We start from the raw sequence: 20634 nt of genomic DNA, 5'->3' as shown, positions 1-20634 counted from the left end.
GATGTCTCCTGGACGCCTCTCTGGTGAGGTTTTCCGGGCACGTCTAACCGGGAGGAGGCCCCGGGGAAGACCCAGGACATGCTGGAGGATCTATATCTCCCGGCTGGCCTTGGAACGCCTTGGGACTCTCCCGGAAGAGCTAGAAGACGTGGCCGGGGTAAGACAGAAGTCTGGGCATCTCTGCTCAAGCTGCTGCCCCTGCGACCCGACCTCAGATAAGCGAAAGAGGATGGATGAATGGATAGACATTGAAAACAATTCAGTGTTTCTAGGAAACTGGGGCACATTCTCTGGTGGGGAAGAAAATTTTGCTTTTGTGGTGTATGATGTCCTACAGGTGTGCCAGCTTATCGAATACAGCCAACCATAAATCAGCTTCCATAACCTCAAAAAACCTTCACCACGCAGGGAAAATACGTCTGCTAACTGTGTTTAAGTTTTCTTCTGTACTATTCAAAGGTATGCGGTTCACCAGGGACAATATGGTAAAGGGGGCGTGTCCTTATGCAAATACTGTAACTTCAGTTTTACTGAAACTGCGCTTTACCGTTTTACATTTTACTTCGCTATTTAACAGTTTTACACTGTAAAATTAACAGATTTTTTTCAGTGTAATTGTAATGCATCAGTAAACGGTATTTAGCATATTTTGAAGGTAGAAAAATATCGATTTTACAGAACTTGGCTGTAAAAAAAATGTATTGTTTAAGATATACAGGTAATTTTCAGTAGAACATAAGGTAACTTTCCTTTTTTCAGAAAAGGTCTTTTACTTTCACCATTTACAAATATTTTTACCGTTATATTTACTGAAACGTTTTACAGTGCATACACAGGTAGACGCCGCATTCACTGTGTTGCCCAGTCAACACGATACGTCAGAGCGTCCGCCATATTGCGAGTGGCAAAAGTGCCATTTAAACTAAACAGGTAGACGTGGAAGGCGGGTTTTCTGATGAAAAAACAATAACGTTTAAAACAGTATCGTTTAATGGGCCGTTTCTAGACAGGCATATTTAAGGGGGCAGACAGAAATGTGAAGGGGGCACATGGTGGCGATGGAGGCTGGAAAGGGGTGGGGTGCTCTGGATACTGTTTTTGACATGTCATTGGATTGCACTTCATCAGGCCTCTACCCTAAGACCTGTCCAACTTGGGTTTCCCACCTGAAGGCTAAGCTTCTGCTGGTGTAGCTCTTAGGGTCACTGAGGCACGCAAACCCCTGACCACAATAAGGTGGTAATCCCTCAGGAGGAAAACTAAAAATAAAACAACAAAAATAAAATATTCCTCATCAGATTATAACAACTAAAAACATGACATTTACCTTAATTGGATGGCCTATATCAAATATATTAGAACCCAACAATAACACTTCTCACTATTGCCAATATTAACAAAACTAAAAAGGGTAGGCCAAGTTATAAAAAAATCAATTCACCAAGTCTTGAAAAATAAAACTGAAAAATAGAATAAAAAATAAAATAAAATAAAGATAAAATAAAATATCCATCCAGATCTTTACAACCAACAACATAAAATTTATCTTAATTGGATGGCCTAATTCTCAAATAAATTTGCAAAATAAAGTAAGAATAAAATAAGACCTCTCAATATAGCCAATATTTACAAAACTAAAAGGGTTGGCATAGTAATTAAAAAAAAACAACTCACCATGTCTTTTCCCTACAATTCTCAAACTAATTTGTAGAACACAACAGATTTAGAACAGAACATTTGAACTTTTTCTTCTTTTTTGTCTTGTTTGTTTTGTAAGCCACTGAACTCTCTGTTTGTAACTGAACAGCTCCGCTCTCCTTTCTCCTCAATCCACTCTACAACAACAGTCTCCTGTTTCCCTTTGCAATACTCTTCCAAATTCATCATATCCAAGTTATTTGTTATGGACTTCTCATGGCCCAAGATCGCCAAATTCCTCTTTCTTTTATGTAACATGGTGTGATGATAGGGGGTTAGGACCCGTGACAAAGTGGAGAAGGAACTCTCACACGATGCTGAAGACACACCAATTACCAGGGCTGTTACATACAATTTATGCAACTCAGGAAAGGCTTCCTTGTACTCCTGCAGGAGTTTACACACAGTGGACAGGTCTGTTTCCTTTGAACATTTTTTGAGCAGCATCTGTTTTGCCACAAGAACTTCATTTTCAGACTTACAACATCTGCTACAGTGCCAGCCATCACAGCCAGAGGGTGCAACAGGGTGGGATCTAGAAATGCGCTAGATTTGGGTGCAAGACTAGATATGGCTCTCATCAGGTCAATATTCTTGTGTGAAAATCTAGTTTCCATTTCTGAAATGGCCCTGTCAAGGATGTTGAGCAGGGATCTTTTCAGAGACTGATGGGGGGAAATGGTAGGGTCACCAGAGTCTGTATGGCCCAAAGTTGAGAGCACAACACTTTGACCCAGGTGTTTGCTCATTGTTCTCCTTCTCTTTGTTGGATGTGACTCATCCTCAGCAGGAGATGACACTCCCCAACAGTCATCCTCACGGATGTTTTTTAGAGTCCAGTGCTGCACTAACAACCTCAGAAGCACTGCACAGATCAACTGACTGAGACTGTAGAATAGCATTTGCTGGTTTCAAGACACCAAGCACCCGCACTGGGAACTTTCCAATCTCAAAGAAGTGATGCCTCTTAATTTGGCATAGCAGGCCTGATGCCTCGGTACAGGTCAACTGCGGCATCATTATCCTCTGTCATCTCAGATAGGATACTAAGGATTTGTTCTTGATTGTCCACAGTGCACCTTGTCACCTCATAGTGGCTTATCCATCTGATCTCAAGCAGCCTTTTTAGACAAGGTGCATCATGTTTATTGAGCACATAGTGGTGGTGAAAAAGTTGTAGAGTGAACTAGATAGGCTAAAAATCTTTTGCACACGGCTCACTCTGCATGGCATGCACAACCACTAAGTGCAGTTGGTGGTTGTAGCAGTGGATGTATGGGACATATCTGTCAAGCTCTTTTGGAGCAGAGCTTGTACACCACCTCTAACCCATCATAACACTGGCTAAGTATACTGTCAGCACTGTAGCCAGCATCAGAAAGGTGTAACAGGATCTCAGAGGTGATGTACTCTGCATCAAGTTGTTGCAAGTCAAGCAACCCAATAAGATGCTCCTCTGGCATGGAATTTCTGACAAACCGTATTATCACAGACACATTTTCCACATTGCACCTATCCCTGGTCCCATCACTTTTGAGGCAAAACCCTGCAGAATCAGCACTTTCATATTTTTTCTGACCTCTCCAAGCACCATGTCAGCCAGTGTTTGGATAATTTCATTTTGGATATCCTTAGATGTGTATTTTGCATTTTTTGGGACACCCTTAGCAATGCTTGCTAGCTTCTCATCCTTCTCTAAGGTATATTCCATCAGTTTTAGAAAAATACCTGAAGCAATGTCATCATCATTACCCGCTGCATCATGTCTCAAGGTTTCTGCAGTCCCACGGAGCCCCAACTCATTTACACAGAGAAACCTTATAGCACTACCAATACTCTTGACATAGTAATGTTTTTTTTTCAAGTTGTGTTTTACCAACCAACATTGAATCCACAGTCCCCTGTGGCCTCTCTGCTTTTATGCTCAGTCCAGATGGTTGAAGCATGCACATGGTTGTGGCTGGACACATGCCTCTGTAGCCCCTTGTCTCGATCAAGTGCTGCTTTCCAGTTGTTAAAACCAGTTAAGGTAAAAACTACATCCCTCTCATTAACAGTGCTGCCATATTTCCGACAGGGAAACAGAAGCATCGTCCCACACAACAGAGTACTCCAGCCATGGTGTGTGCGTACCAGGCAGGATTGAATGATCTTAATGTTGTACCACCAAATACACGTTTGGGGTAACTACCCAGTATTGGCTGGGATGGTGTATTGCCATTTAAGTCACTGGGTAGCTGAGCGGGTTGCTTTGGGGCAGCAATTGTTGGCAGAGGTACAGGAGAAGCAGTGCCTGTTGATGCCACAGGAGTAGACATGCTAGTTGCTGTCTCTGATCATTGCTACTGCTATTGGTACAGCCAGGAGCAGCGTCACACTTTTTAAAAGCTTGGGAAAAAGGATGCATCTCACAGCATTAACTTTCCCTTTGTGAACTGCTGGAAGCTGGGGTGGAAAGTGAATAAGCTTTACTAAAATCGCTGTGATTACATCAGTATATGAAACGAGAAAGCTGGGGCGGGGCTTTGTGTCGGAGTCTGACGGACAGACACCGGTCCTCCAGTCGGCTCTATGCAGCAGCGGTGGTGTTTGTGGGATCGAGAAAGAAACACTTCTCTACCAGACTGAAACTGTGAGAAGAACAATGGACTAGTCCCCCATTGACTGTACAAATATAGATGTATTTTTTAGTTGTTGTTAATTATCTCACGAGTCGCTATGACTTTGACAACAGAGATTTGCTGCTTCCTCAAAGCCTGCCGCTGTTGCGCAGCCCTGCCTACTGAGAAACCTGACACCGGGTCATTTGCATACTAACAGTGATTGGCTGTTTAGCTGGGGGGAGGGTGAGTGGGGGATCTCTGCGGAAGTGCTGTGTGAGCTGCGGACAAACAGTGCACAGAGGCAAAGAGCGAACAAGAGGTGAGACCTGTCGTCTCATTTGTGCCTTTTCCAGTGGATTTTTCAGCTACTGTAGTAAATCTTGTCCATATTCAGTTTGTGGGTTATCTATTATTTTCTTCCCCAACTTCTAAAAGTTTGATTTAAGGGGGCAAGACGTTTGTTTAAGGGAGCATTGCCCCCCTTGCCCCAGCGTAGAGCCGGCCCCGAATCTAAGGATTCTAAATGAGCAGAGAGCTGGAATACCATAAGTGTAACAACGTGTTCTGTGTGGCGATTGCCTGCTGCTGTCAGTTCAGGATGAAGCCCCAGAAGTGCACATAGCGATTTAACAACTGGGTCGGTTTTAAGGTGACGTTCACGGCGGTCTGCTTTAATGAGAAAGTAAACTACGAGATTAAAGTGGACATTTGGAGATTTAAGACGAAATTTCCACTTTAATAAAAAAAAAATACACCTTTTCACCACGTTGTTAATTTTTTTCTCTGTGGCTCAAATATGCTGCCGTACATTCTGAAGCGATTGTGAAGGTGCAAAAAACAAAAACGAAAGACGGCACAGAAGACATGTTTCTATGAGGTCAGTCATGTAATACCCCAATATCATGAAACGTCCTTAACGTCAGTCACATAACATACATTACACAATGATTAACATTAGTGTTGTAGGTTATTATAAAGATAATAATTCTTTTTTGTGACAAACATAGTTATACAGGACAACACGCAGTGAAATGCATCTTTTTGCATACCCCTTGTGGTCAGAGTGCAGGGTCAGCCATTGTACGGCACCCCTGGAGCAATTGAAGGTTAAGGGACTTGGCAGTGATGGGGATTCAAACCGGCAACCTTCGGGATGCCAGCACAGATCCTTAGCCTCAGAGCCACCACTCCACCCTGTTACACTATGTTTAACATTAGGGTTGTAGGAGGGTTATCTCAGTCAAAGGGCGTTTTGTGACCGACATTCTGGGCAGTACCTGATCTATGTCATAGGTATTGCAAGCTGCAGCTAAACACTTCTCGTACGCATTCCCAGAGTTCATTTGAAGTGTCCACTGAGCAGGTCCTTAGAAATGAATGCAATGCGTATGCAAGTTGCAGTCCAATGGAGCCCTGTGGGAAACTGAGACACCATTGTCAGCCAGGGAGGCTTCCACTAAGTGTCCTGAGGGAGGTCCTGAGAAGCCCATGATTGCTCCCCCAGAACATATATAGAAGGGGCATCCTGGCCGGGCATGGGATCTGGCCACCTGCCACACACTTTTATCAGTTTGTAACAAACCTGGCGACTGTAGGAAAGACACAAACTGACAAAGCAGGAATCTCACCTGAGAGGCAAATGAAGGCAACGCACAGCAGCAGGAGGAGCATGGCAGACATCTCGACTCGTCTCATTGGTGTGAGTGTGTCAGACTCGGACTGGCAGCCCAACACGCTGGTGCTCTTGATTTACTTGATTGCACATTTGGAAAACAAATTAAAAAACAAACAAACTTGCAAGTATGACCCTGGAAACTACTGGAAATTCAAAACTGTTTTAAATTCAGAAAGGCCTTGGAGATACACACACCACACAGATAGATAGACAGATAGATAGATAGATAGATAGATAGATAGATAGATAGATAGATAGATAGATAGATAGATAGATAGATAGATAGATGTGAAAGGCACTATATAATAGATAGATAGATAGATAGATAGATAGATGTGAAAGGCACTATATAATAGATAGATAGATACTGTAGATAGATAGATAGACGTGAAAGGCACTATATAATAGATAGATAGATAGATAGATGTGAAAGGCACTATATAATAGATAGACAGATAGATAGATAGATAGATAGATGTGAAAGGCACTATATGATAGATAGATAGATAGATAGATAGATGTGAAAGGCACTATATAATAGATAGATAGATAGATAGATAGATAGATAGATAGATAGATAGATGTGAAAGGCACTATATAATAGATAGATAGATAGATAGATAGATAGATAGATAGATAGATAGAGTGAAAGACACTATATAATAGATAGATAGATAGATAGATAGATATGAAAGGCACTATATAATAGATAGATAGATGTGAAAGACACTATATAATAGTTATATAGATAGAATTTAATGTAAGTAAATGTAAAATATTGCAGTACACGTAGGAAGTAAAAATGTGAGGTTTTAATACACAATTGGAGATCTGAAAATTGAAAGTCCACCTCATGAGAAGGATTTAGGAGTCGTAGTGGACTTGACACTCTCAACTGGCAGACAGCATTCAGAAGCCATTAAGAAGGCTAACAGACTGTCAGGTTATATAGCGCCTTGACGTGTGGAGTACAAGTCACAGGAGGTTCTGCTCGAGTTTTATAACACACTGGTGAGGCCTCATCTGGAGTCCTGGGTGCAGTTTTGGTCTCCAGGACAGAAAAGGACACAGCAGCACAAGAAAACGTCCAGAGAAGAACAACTCGGTTGAGATCAGGGTAACCTGATTAATGTGTTTAAAATTATGAAGGGAATTAGTCCAGTGGGTCAAGGCGGTGACTTTAAATTGAGTTTATCAAGAACACGGGACACAGTTGGAAACTTATGAAGGGGAAATTTCACACAAAACATTTGGAAGTTTTGCATCACACAGATAGCCAGAGACACTTGGAATAAATGACCAACTTGTGTGACAGACAGTAGGACATTAGGGATTTTCAAAACTATTGTTTTGGAGGAATTAAGTGGAAAGAACTGGCGAGCTTTGGTGGCTGAATGTCCTGTTCTCGTCCAGATTGTTCTCATGTTTGAATTTCATCCCATATTCATCATCAATAGTCTGCTTTAGCTAAGCATTTCCTGTTATTGTTCAAAATCAGGCTGAGACCACCTTTAGCAGAAACCAAGATCCAAGGTCATGCCCACCTTCAAAGCAATGAGTTTATGGGGGTCCTGCTACAACACTTTTGAGGGCTCTGATTTTAAAAAAATCAGGAATCCCTTGACATATAACAGCATGCACTTGTGTGTGTAACAGCAGCGGGATTTGCATTTGTCACCGGTAAACCGCACCCTGATGCCACAGGCTTAAGGCTATTAAATCCTCAACATTTACATTTATTTATTGGGTTGGCACTTTTATCCAAATCACAAGTTAGTGGTAAAAAAACTCTTTGTGTGATTCTATGAGGTGAGCCCTGGCAAGTGAAGTGACTCATTCACTGCGCTTTAAAAAAAGTATTTGGTACCTTTGTAATTTCTTCTGTCTTTGTGTATTTTATACAATTAATGGCTATGACTGGTGATGAAGACTCACCGCTGTCACTGCAGATCTAAGCTTTGGCCGAGCTGCGAACTTGAGAGACGTCACAGGGTGGGCACAGCTGGTATAACATCAGCTTTCTTTGTGATGTTCCCACTCCTCATTGTTCTCATTCACAGAAATCTCCAGATCCCATCCTGCTTTTTCCACTCCATCTGATCGCCTCAGATGCGACCCGTCCTTCATTTAATGGCATCAGCAATTGGACATTTAAGTCACCTTGCCCCAGTCACAGAAATGCCACAGTACCTGACGTCACCGTAACTTACTACTAGATGTGACAGTTCTTTCAATGTAAAAAGCGATCAAAGAATTCTAGTTATATGGAGGTTAGACAGATTGCCATCCTTTCCTCTTTACTTTTATCGTCATTTCTGATCTTCGTCCCTGTCATCCCTACTCTTCCTCTCTTGTCAGTTGTGATGGCGGTGCTAGCAGATGAGTCAATAAGTGAATAGGACTGTCGAGCTTGGTTAGGCTGAATGGCCTCTTCTCGTCTAGATGGTTCTAATGTTCTAATGAGTACAGGAATATTTACTATACAGTGGCATGCAAAATGTTGGGCCCCCCTGCTTAAAGTGTCCATTAGTGTGAATAGTTAAGTGAGCAGAAGATGAGTTGATCACCAAAAGGCATCAAGTTCAAGGTGACACATTTCTTTTCAGCATTTTATGCAAGATTAGTGTATTGTTTTTGTTTTGTACAATTGTACATTGGAAAAAAAGGAAAGGAGAGCCGTGCAAAAGTTTGGGCACCCCAAGATATTTCAGGTCCCAGATCTTCATTAGCTCATTAGGACTAATGGCTCCTTAGGGAAGCCCAGGTGATGCAAATGTCAAAGCCGTAGAAATTCTCAGATGCCTCAAACCATCAGTCAAAAGAGGATGAGTCCTGCCACGAGGTCAGAATCTACAATGGAATATCTCAAAGGAGGGGACCCCAACCTGAACATCATTGACAATCTGTGGAGACCTCAAAACAGAGAGCAGGGCATGAAAGACAAACCAAGAATCTCACAGAATTAAAAGCCTTTTGGAAGGATGAATGGATGAGAACTAACCAAATAAGAAATGAAAGACTCTTAGATGGCTACAAAAAGTGTTGGAAAGCTGTGATAACTCACCACAGAGAGATTTACAAAGTGCTGACCATGTCAGGGGCCCAGAGTTTTGCTTCAGGCCCTTTTCACTTTGTTGGTATTTTCTACTTGTGAACGTCAGGTCAGGTTGGCGAGCAGGCACTGGTACAATGCATTGCCACACCCAACACAACGAAACAGCTCGGCATCTTGGTTGACAATCCACCGCAAGACAGACACGTGGTTCAGTCCCACCTTCCGGAAATGACCATCTAACTGCTGCAGCCAGGTGTTACATAGGCGTCCCCTTGGCGTGGTCTTCCCACTCAGGTCCTCAGCAATGAGGATCACCCATGGGGAATCGCGTCACATGGTTGTAGTGCCACAACTGACGTTCCCCCACAATGCAGTTCATGTGCCTCATTTGGGACTCTGTGAGCCACACAAAGTCACACCAATGGGACCCAAGAAATTTTCTGGAAAGACCAAAGGAGTCCAGTCTTCATTTCAGGTCACTGGATAGTGTCCATGTGTCACAAACAGGGAGCACCAGGACTGTAAAGACTTGGACCTTCGTCCTTTTGCTGATAAATCAGGGACACCACATACCTCTTTCCCATGCTGTCCCAATCCGTCTACTGACTTCATAAGAAGAGTCACCAGTCACATGAATGTCACGGCTGAGGTCAGTAAACCTCTTAACGAGGACAACACTCTCTCTGCAGACAGACACACTGCTGATGCCCATGCATAAGAGGTCATCAAAGGCCTCACTGTTGGTTTTTATCAGGACCCTCGCAAGCCCAGACACTCAGACTCCTTGACAAGTCTCTCGAGAGCCTCCATCAGAGCCTCCATTGAGCATCATTGACAAAGTCAAGATCAGTGATTCTTTCTTCACCAACGTATGCCCCAGAGCCACTGGACCCCATGACCCTGCCAGAACTGAACAGAGTAGGAGCAGAAGACACCCCTGATGAACACCACAATCAACAGGGAATTACGCAAAGGGTCTGTCTCTACTCTGCACAGCACTCCCAGTACCAGTGTACAGGCCGAACCATGATATCCAGCAACCTTGAGGGGATCCCGCGAAGTCTCAGGATGTCACATAGGGCAGCTCGATCAACTGAGTCAAACGCTCAATGACAGATAACAAAGGCTGCAAAGAAACTGATATTCGTGTTTGCCCTCCATGAGAACCCTCAGTGCCAGGCTGCAGTTGATAGTAGACTTCTTAGGCGAGAAACCAGACTACGGTCGCTAGTAGGTGAGCAAGTGATGACAGATCATGTTGAGGACAACCCTAGCAAAGACCTTACCCAGCACCGAGGAGAACAGTGTTATCCCCTTGTAGTTACCCCAATCCAGGCGATCACCCTTCCCTTTCCAGATAGGGATGACAAACCCCATTTTCCAGTCAGTTGGGATGACACCCGTCTCCCAGATGGAATCAAAAATTGCTTGCAATACCAGGAAAGACAGCCTTACCAGCAACCTGGAGAAGTTCACCCCGGATACTATACATCCATGTGAATGATGGAAATAAAAATGTAATCTTGCTTAAAATATTACAGAAATATGAAATCTGGACCTTGATGCCTTTTGGTGATCGGTTCATCTTCTGTTCACTTAACTATTCACACTAACAGACATTTTAAGCAGGGGGGCCCAAACTTTTGCATGCCACTGTATCGCACTTACTGTTTCTCAAAGCCTTGTACCTTCACAGATGTTGTAGATGTCAGGTGGCCTTTAGATGTTCTGTGCTCACCCTGTGACGTCTCTCAAGTTCACAACTCTTCTGAAAGGCAGTTGAGTCGGGCCGACGCTCGAGTCTGCGATGGCAGAGGCGTATCTTCAGTGCCATTCGTAGCCATTAATTGTGAAAAAATATATGAAAGCAGAGGATATTAGAAAGGGGGCAAATACTTTTTCACAGCATGGTGAATGAGTCAGTTTACCTGCCAGGGCTCACATTGTAGAAATATGCAAAGAGTTTGGTACATCTGACTTGTGAGTTGGATAAAAGTGCCAATCCATTAATAAATGTAAATGTCGATGATTTAATGAGTTCAAGTCTGAGCTCTCAGGATGTCGCTTACTAGTATCAAATGCAAATCCCAAAAGTGACTCACCGTGTGACTTTGAATGAGTGACCTGAAAGGGTTCAGACTGAGGAAGTGGAGGAAGATGCCTACAGTGAGTGGCACCGTGGCGCAGTGGTAGCTCTGCTGCCTCGCAGTAAGGAGAGCTAGGTTTGAGTCCAGGGTCCTCTCAGCGTGGAGTTTGGGTGGTCTCCCCATGTCTGAGTGGGTTTCCAGCGGGTGCTCCACTTTCGTCCCACAATCCAAAGACACGCAGGATTGGTGAAATGGAAATTCTAAATTGTCCCTATTGTACGGGTGATGTATGTGTGTGTGTGTGTGTGTACGCCCTGCAATGGACTGGCACCCTGTCCAGAGTTTGTTCCCTGCCATGCCCACTATGCTATCTGGGAAAGACTCCATCTGACCCCCTGCGACCCTGTTCAGTAAAAAGTGAGTTAGAGAGTGAGATGTCTACAGTGTGACATTGTTATCACAATGAAAGGCGCTATATAAAATCACAGATTTACAAGTCGCATTTCCACCTCGCTGACTCCTTGTGTGACCCGTTATGAGTCCTGCCAAGTGTCACACATCCTTACGGCAACTACCTTGAGGTGGTCTTCACTATGGAAGGTGGTCTATAACATCAGTGAGTCAGTCCTAAGAGTCACTTCACCTGCCAGTGCTGGTAGAAAATATCAAAAAACTTCAATTGTATTGGAACAGCAAATTAGGGTTCCACTCAACCTTGAAAGGCGCTATATGAAACCAGAAAGTCACAGATTGAGACACCACAGCTGACTTATTGTTTGACTTTTATCCAGAATTATCCAGAATGTAAGAATTTAGGAAGATGTGGACAACAAGAAAGTCACAGAGCTGCTCTCAGGATTAACACGTGTGGAGTCATCATGAAGTTCAGCGAAGGCAGCGACTGACGTGCAGATGTTGATTACACTTCCTAAAATGTTCACTAATGGTGTAAGCGACATTCACATTTATATTGAAGTGCTTAGCAGACAATTTAGTCCAAAGCAACCTTCAAAAGAGGTCAACATAACTGAGGAGACATCACCCTGGGAAGAAATGTGACAGGACAAGAGTAGAAAACTGAACATCACAAGAGAAGAATATGAAACAAAATGCCAGGGAGTTACGATGCCTAGGTGACAAAACCAAACAAAGCCATAATCACTTAGACAGAAACTCACCAGACAAGAGTCTTTAGACGCTTCTTCAACACATCGGAGGAGTCAGCAGTTTGGATGGAGATGTGCAGTTTGTTTGTTTGAAGAGAGTTGGGATTGGCCATTCGACCGCAGACCAGAGTGTTCGAGAAGGACCAGAGGACCTCACAAGTGTCTTCACAAACGTAGGTGCTAAGCCAGTCACTACTCTTTATACAAACACCAAGGATATGAACTTAATTTGTCACTCTACATCATGCCAGTGTAGTGAGGTGATGAGAGGAGTGACCTGTGCCCATCTGAGCTGGCTGAACACCAGGCACGCTGCAGCATTTTCAATCATCTGCAGTGACTTAGTGACACTTGACTGTACTCCTGCCAGCAGAGAGGTCACAGTAGCCCAGACGTGACAAGACCAGTGCCTGGACCAGGAGATGTGCTGCATATTGTCACATATGGTCTGATCTTGTAGATGTTCTACAGAGTAAATCCGACAGACCATAGTAAGGTGGTACATGAAAGGCAGCTGGTCATTAGTCATGACTCCGAGGTTGTGTACCAAGATGGCACTTGTTTGTGGTAGTGAGCCAAGCTGACAGGAAACAGACTGAGGAGGTGGCATAACAAGAAAAGCAATCTTTGCAAGGTTCAGCTACAGATGGTGTTCCTCCATCCAGGTTGCAATATCAGGAGACATGCAGGGATTCCAGCTTTTACCGTGTGGTCCTCTGGGGTGAACGACAGCTATATCAATCAATTGTATTGTATTTTAGTCTTGATTATTAAAGCACTGATAGGTAAAACCATAGAACTGGATGACAGGGCCTTGTGAAGAGGTGTTCAGTGACGAGAGGCGAGGACCCAGCAGTGATCCTTGGGGCACTCCTGTGCTTGGCTGGTGCCCTCTTAGCATCTCTCCATGCCAGGACACACAACAGAATCTGCCCAGGAGGCAGGAGTCAAACCCGGTGGCTGATCATGTCAGAGGAAGAGGAGAGATCAGGCAGAATGAGCAGAGATGACATTCACAGCAACAACAGTAAGCAGAGCCGCCTCGTGGAATGGCGACTGATTAGAGTCAAGCAGACTTGGTTGAGAGGGGCTGAGAGAGGCCATATTGAGGACAGGAGTTATTGGGGTCTTTTTGAAGAATACAGGAAAAGGGCCTGTGAAAAATTCAGAATTCACAAGTCCCCTCTGTTTGTTCTCAAAAACAACAGTTACAAGAAAAGTTTACGTTAAGGAAAACATTCAGGGAACTCAACACCAGCATAAGGCTGCCGATGATAAGGCAACATAACTGAAATCAGAAGTGGAAGTGTTGATCCTGACATGAGCAACAGGTGACATAAAAGCCAGCAAAGTACATTTAAAAATATAACAACATAATAAGATGATGCTAATAAGAGTTATTAAGACATCAAATACTGATCAAAGCAAAGATGGGCAGACAGAGAGAAGATCATCAAAGCAGTCAGCATCCATAGCTGATGTCCAGTCTGGGGCTAAACCAGGATCAGCTACAGGGGGTCTTTTACAGGCCAAGTGAGAAACCACCAGGGATGAGAAGGATTTAGTGTGATGGAGCAACATGTCTGTCTGTCACCTGGCAAGATCATCACTGGACTGTCAAGAATGTATTGAGGGTCTGACCATTCAGAAAAGTGACAGTTCTGGACACAAGACCCTCAGCTGTGAGTTCATGAGGGGCCAAAGGGGGGAGAATGGCGACAAGTTTTAGAGCATCAGCCAAGTCATTATCTATCTATCTATCTATCTATCTATCTATCTATCTATCTATCTATCTATCTATCTATCTATCTATCTATCTATCTATCTATCTATTATATAGTGCCTTTCACATCTATCTATCTATCTATCTATCTATCTATCTATCTATCTATCTATCTATCTATCTATGTGACATGTGTATCTCTAAGGCGTTTCTTAATTTACAACAGTTTTGAATTTCCAGTAATCGGGAGGATCAATGCCTGCAGGTTTTTTTTTTTTATTTGTTATCCTCATGTGCCGCCTTATAAATTGAGGGCTCCAGCGTGTTGGGTGGCCAGTCTGAGTCTGACACACACACGCCAACGAGACGAGTCGAGATGTCTGCCATGCGCCTCCTGCTGCTGTGCGTCGCCTTCATTTGCCTCTCAGGTGAGATTCCTGCTTATTACTCAGTTTGCGTCTTCCCCACAGTGGACAGGTTTGGTGACAAATAAATTAAACTGATTAGTAAAAACTGGCTTTAAGAAGGTTTAATGGGAAATAATTCAATTTCTTTCAAGTTTAGTTCTGATTTCTACTTTTGTGGGTTTTGTGTGTTCTCTCCCTCTGAGTTTTGTTACTGATGCTCTGTTTTTCTTTAACATGAATGTGTTAAATATGTTTAATTTAGGTAGAGTTGTATTTATAACTGTACACACCCCTGGCAGAACCTGTAAAATGTTAGCCATTTTAGGAAAATACGAGTGGTCAGACAAAGCCCCTTTCTTTAATTAGGAGGAGAGCTCAGGTAAAGCTCTGTACCATCAGGTAGAACACGCAAACAGCACTACCACTGTGCCACTGTGCCACCTGACTTTTACATGACATATTAACAGGTACAAAAGGTGCTATATAATGCAGAGAGTATATAGTTAGATATGAAAGCCTTAATAGGACAGATAGCTATTGAAAGGCACTATAATAGACAGACAGATAGATAGCAGGAGGGAATGTCAGCCCCTCAGGATCACACAAGGGTTGCTAGAGAGGAGCCCACTGAGGAGTTTGTGCCTTCAAAGCCCATCAGTGTAGCCGTCAGCTCAGAGCAGCACATGCTGTGTATGACGATGGCACTGATGGATGTATTTTGTGTAATGTGACGTCTGATTTGATGACAGATTCTTACTATTATGTCCTCCTCAATGTTTATTTCTGAAAATGGATGAAGATTGACGTTTTTTTAGATGTTTCAGGAAGTATTCAATGACGGGTTTCATCCTCTTTTCTTCTACAGCTTTGACAAGCGGGGCAGACATCCCCCCACAGGTAAGGGTCTCCTCATGTTTTCTCCTTCAGGTTTTCTCCTGGCTACGTACGTGCAGTTGACCTTCTGCTCTCCATTTCTGTAGCCCAACTGTAAGGCCCTTGTGAATCTTGACTGCACGACTCGCAACAACCCTGTGTGTGCCACCGATGGCCAGACCTACACCAGCGTCTGCTCATACTGTGTGGTGAAGCGGTAAGTAACAAGGGCTTTGAAACCCAACTGAAAGTTCAGATATTGACGTTTAGACAGATGACTTTAACCTATGAGGGAATCAATGGAGGGCACTGAAAAAGACTGTTTGGTGATTTTTTATAGTGTGCTTGTGTAATGAACTCCATCTAAAGGCCCATTAAAGTTAATGAACAGCATTTTAATTATATTATGGACCCAGCAGGGAGGGGACCTACACAAGATCACACAAGGAAGGCCATGATGGGAAGTTGCCAAACAAATCTATGACTTATAAAGCACTTTTTGATAGTGAATTCCAAGTGGTATTTGCAAATAGCAGCAATGGAGATGTAGTGATTCACAAAGGATCACAGAGGGACTCCATGACTTGGATTGAAGCTTATTGTTTTATTTGCCACTTTTTACAGTTTAATGCCATGGCAGCAGAGTGATTAGCACCCCTACTTCATCTTCTTCTTCTTTTGGCTGCTCCCGTTAGGGGTTGCCACAGCGGATCATCTTGTTCATATCTTTCTGTCCTCATCATCTCGCTCTGTCACACACATCACCTGCATGTCCTGTCTCACCACATCCATGAATCTCCTCTTAGGCCTTCCTCTTCTCCTCTTGCCTAGCTGCTCTATCTTTAGCATCCGTCTCCCAATATACCCCTCATCTCTCCTCTGCACATGTCCAAATAAAACGCAATCTCGCCTCTCTGACTTTGTCTGCCAACCGTCCCACCTGAGCTGACCCTCTAATGTCCTCATTTCTAATCCTATTCATCTTCATCACACCCAATGCAAATCTTTGCATCTTTAACTCCAGCCCTGTCTCCTGTGCCACCATCTCCAGCCCATATGACGTAGCTGGTCTCACTATCGTCCTGTAGACCTTCCCTTTCTCTCTTGCTGATATCCGTCTGTCACAAATCACTCCTGACACTCTTCTCCACCCACTCCACCCTGCCTGCACTCTCTTCTTCACTTCTCTTCAACACTCCCCGTTACTCTGTACTGTTGATCCCAAGTATTTAAACTCCCCCACCTTCACCAACTCTACTCCTTCACCACTCTTCTGATCTCCATCTCATTCACACACATGTATTCTGTTGTGGTGGTCCTACTGACCTTCATTCCTCCCCTCTCATCTGTCCACCCCTCCAGGGTCTCCTCAACCTGCTCCCTACTATCACTACACATCATAATGTCGTCAGCAAACATCACAGTCCATAGGGACTCCTGTCTAATCTCGTCTGTCAATCTGTCCATCACCATTACAAATAAGAAGGGGCTCAGAGCCGATCCTGATGTAATCCCACCTCCATCACTCCTACTGCAGACCTCACCACAGTCACACTTCCCTCGTTCATATCCTGTACAACTCTTACATACTTCTCTGACACTCCCGACATCCTCATACAATACCACAGCTCCTCTCAGTCACTCTGCCATTTGCTTTCTCCAGGTTTACAAAGACGCATTTCCATTCTTCATCCTCTTCATCGCTGTCCTTACTTCCTCCTTGCAAATCCGTTGCACTTCCTGATTCACTATCTCCACATCATCTAACCTTCTTTCTCTCTCATTCTCTTCATTCTTCAGCCACTCACAGTACTCTTTCCAGCTGCTCACCACACTCTCCTCACTTGTGAGTTTGTTTCCATCTTTATCCTTTATCACCCTAACCTGCTGCTCATCTTTCTCAGCTTGGCCCCTCTCTGTAGCCCACCGGTCCTTTTCTCCCTCCTTAGTGTCCAACCTCTCATACAACTCATCATACGCCTTTTCTTTATCCTTCACCACCTCTCTCTTCACTGTGTGCCTTATCTCCTTGTACTCTTGTCTACTTTCTGCATCTCTCTGACTATCCCACTTCTTCTTTGCCATCCTCTTCCTCTGTATACTCTCCTGTACTTCTCCATTTCACCACCAGGTCTCCTTTTCCTTCTTCCTCTGTCCAGATGTCATGCCCAGCACCCTTTTTTGCTGTCACCCTTACTACATCTGCTGTAGTTGCCCAGCTGTCTGGTGACTCTTCATTGCCACCCAGTGCCCGTCTCACCTCCTCCCTGAACTCAACCTTGTAGTCTTCTTTTGTCAACTTCCACCATTTGATCCTTGGCTCTGCCCTCACTCTCTTCCTCTTCGTGATCTCCCACGTCATCCTACAGACCACCATCCTATGCTGCTTAACTACACTTTCCCCTGCCACCACTTTGTAGTCTTCAGTCTCCTTCAGATCAACTCTTCTGCATAGGATGTCATCTACCTGTGTGCATCTTCCTCCACTGTTGTACATCACCCTGTGTTCCTCCCTCTTCTTATTCACCACAGCCATGCCCATCCTTTTCATAAATCCACTATCCTCTGACCTTCTTCATTCCTCTCCTTGACACCATACCTTCCCTTCACCAACATGCCCATTGAAATCCGCTCCAATCACCACTTTCTGTTCATCACTTCATCCAACTCACTCCAGAAATCTTCTTTCTCACCCATTGCACACCCAACTTGCGGTGCATATGCACTAACATTCATCATCACACCTTCAATTTCCAGCGTTATAATCATCACTCTCTCTGACACTCTTTTCACCTCCAAACACTCTTGACGTGCTGTTCCTTCAGAATAACACCTACCCCATTTCTCCTCCTATGCACACCATGATAGAACAATTTGAACCCACCTCTGATCCACCTGGCCTTACTCCCCTCTTCACACACAATATATCAACCTTCCTTCTCTCCATCATATCTGCTACCTCTCTCCCCTTACCAGTCATACTGCCAACATTCAAAGTTTCTTCCCTCAGTTCCGCTCTCTTTACCTTCCTCCTCTCCTCTATCCTCGGACACGTCTCCCCCTTCTTCATCTTCTTCTTCTTCGGCTTACAGCAGCCCAATTTCTGCCAGCACCATGTTGGCTAACAGTATTGGTGGCGGTCGTTGTTAACCTGGTATGGAAATTGGTATTGTTGTCCGCAGATTAATTTGGCAAAATTTTACACCGGATGCCCTTCCTGTCATAACCCTCCCATATTAATCAGGGCTTGGGACCACCATGAAGAAACACATTGGTTTGTGCATCCCCTCTAGCTGAGATTCATAATGAACTCCAATGTTAGACACAGTAATGTCAGCCTCTCAACAAAATTCTCCCAACTCTCTTCCTGTAAATGTCTGGAAATCCTCTTTCTTTAGTCGAGTCACAAATCTTCAGACTGCAGTATGGAAAATTGTCAGGCTGCTGTGTGTTTGGTGAGGAGCTGGTTAGCCGGTGGTCCGCTTCTGGTGTTAATCCTTTCATTGTTCCCTTTTCTGATTCTTCTCTCTGTGTTTCTGCTCGCTGTTTCTGTCAGGCCTCTCTTCCCCACTCTGCACTGGCATCAAGAACTTTCTGTCTGTAGGAGAACCCCTTTAACAGGGCGGTTTGGGGAGGGTGACATCAGGGGGGGCTTGTTGTTTTCACATCACATGACTTCACACTGGACGCAGTGCAGGGGTCTCGAGGTCAGGCAGGCGTTTGAGGTGAAGAAGATAAAACTTCAGAGTTCAGGTAATTCTACTCAGTGATGATGGCACCTTAGAGTGCGTGTTGATTGGCACACATGTGTCACATTGTCACTGAACTCTGTACTCGTTACAACACACATCACACAGGAGCAGCTGGCCTTCACATTGCTGAGGATGACTGTGGTATTTTAATCATTTATTCTTTTTCTCCATTTTGAACCCTTGCTCTTCTTCGTCCTAACCTTCTATTTCTGTTCCCCACCTAACTTTTATATTCGTCAGACCATCTTGAGTCTCCGTTCAGTTGTTTCCATTTTTCCACAAAGTTTCACAGGCAACGGTCAGAAGATCTGTGACTGGGTGTGAACAGGCAGGTTTAGGACTTTTATATAGCGCCTTTCAGGGTGTGTAGTGAAGCAGCTTGCAGTCAGGACACAGTGGCTTCCTTCTTTTTTACACTCAGATCACAGGCAGGTCATGTAATTGGTATGGTGGTCCAGCATGCCAGGTGTGTTTGGGTCATCTGAACTTTTTAATAATTATTAGCCACTTCTGTCCTCGTTCATCACAAGTGTACAATGTCAGTCAGCTTTTAACATAATGAGATAGAAACAGTTCGGATATCCCATAATATTCTACATATGGACTCCCTGCATGCAGTGTATTCCTTTAAGTAACTAAGCTGTCATGCTGAGTGGATGGTGGTCACCTGATGCAGGACCACCACAGGTGTTGCCGTCCCATACCTGCCTCAGGTGTGCAGGTGGAGTTGAGGGCGGCTCTTAAAGTCTCCTGTGAGTGGAATGAAGGAAGGCGTCACGGAGTGGACATCTCGGCTCTCTGGTGTAATTCTTTACATGTCTTTCCTTTACAGAGGTACCACCAGTCCCCTCTATATTGCCAAACAAGGAGCCTGTTGAATCCACAGAGGAGCACCTGGAGGTCGGCAGATCTTCACTCCGCTTTACACTTCACAAGCCCCATTTGCCCCTCTGCTGACCCCTGCATCCTTTTAAACTTGAAATAAACATTTCCTTCTAGCATGAATTCTGATCTCAGCCTCATCTTTATTGTGTGTTTCTCTAATTTTCATACAAAGTGACCTCCAAATCATGCCTGCATACCACAGATCTTTCCAGATTTCCACATTGTAAGGCCTGGTAGGTGTGACGTCTCTTTCTAGTGACACTGCTGGATGCTGCACCTGCCACTGGAGGATTTCATAAGTGACTTTTCTGCATAGGGCCTTTGTATTGTGAACTTCATGTTGTCCACTAGGTGGCCTCACAGGCAGGGTGGCTCCCTGGATGACAAAGGGTGTCATTGGTGATGGCTGAGTTTAGTGCTTTATGATTTATATGTTGCACCTTACATCATGAACAGCAGCTCTTTTCATATTTTAAAATTGTGTGGCCTGGTGGTTGTAACACCTTCCTCAGCTCATGGAGTGTCACTCTTTTAATGACTGACTATGACACTTTGTGACTTTATATAGTGCCTTTCTTTTGTGAACACCAGGTCATCCTGCATTTCAGTACTGTGAGGTCTAACAGATATACTGACTCACTGGTGACACAAAGTTAATGGCTGGCTTTGAATTTGTCACCTTATTATTTTATATAGCGCCTTTCATCTTA

The 20634-nt window shown here is 44.0% G+C and overlaps 1 protein-coding gene across 1 annotated transcript; it reads left to right on the top strand.

Annotated features, from left to right (window-relative positions):
- The first annotated feature begins 14326 nt into the window (after positions 1 to 14326).
- On the top strand, positions 14327 to 20044 carry LOC120543174 (serine protease inhibitor Kazal-type 1-like). The gene is made up of 4 exons (XM_039776086.1): positions 14327 to 14435; positions 15280 to 15311; positions 15395 to 15504; positions 19872 to 20044. The coding sequence occupies exons 1-4, from the start codon at positions 14384 to 14386 to the stop codon at positions 19915 to 19917; spliced, it is 240 nt and encodes a 79-aa protein (XP_039632020.1). The 5' UTR covers positions 14327 to 14383; the 3' UTR covers positions 19918 to 20044.
- The last annotated feature ends 590 nt before the right edge of the window (positions 20045 to 20634 follow it).

The sequence above is a fragment of the Polypterus senegalus genome, chromosome 13 (assembly GCF_016835505.1).
Source record: "Polypterus senegalus isolate Bchr_013 chromosome 13, ASM1683550v1, whole genome shotgun sequence".
Lineage (NCBI taxonomy): Eukaryota > Metazoa > Chordata > Cladistia > Polypteriformes > Polypteridae > Polypterus > Polypterus senegalus.
This window is presented reverse-complemented; position numbering and strand designations above follow the sequence as displayed.

Excerpts from the sequence above, each read along its gene's own strand:
- LOC120543174 (XM_039776086.1), top strand. The coding sequence starts at position 14,384 with ATGTCTGCCATGCGCCTCCTGCTGCTGTGCGTCGCCTTCATTTGCCTC. Across the intron at positions 15,312-15,394 it reads GGGCAGACATCCCCCCACAG|CCCAACTGTAAGGCCCTTGT; the intron begins GTAAGGGTCTCC and ends CCATTTCTGTAG. Across the intron at positions 15,505-19,871 it reads TCATACTGTGTGGTGAAGCG|AGGTACCACCAGTCCCCTCT; the intron begins GTAAGTAACAAG and ends TTTCCTTTACAG.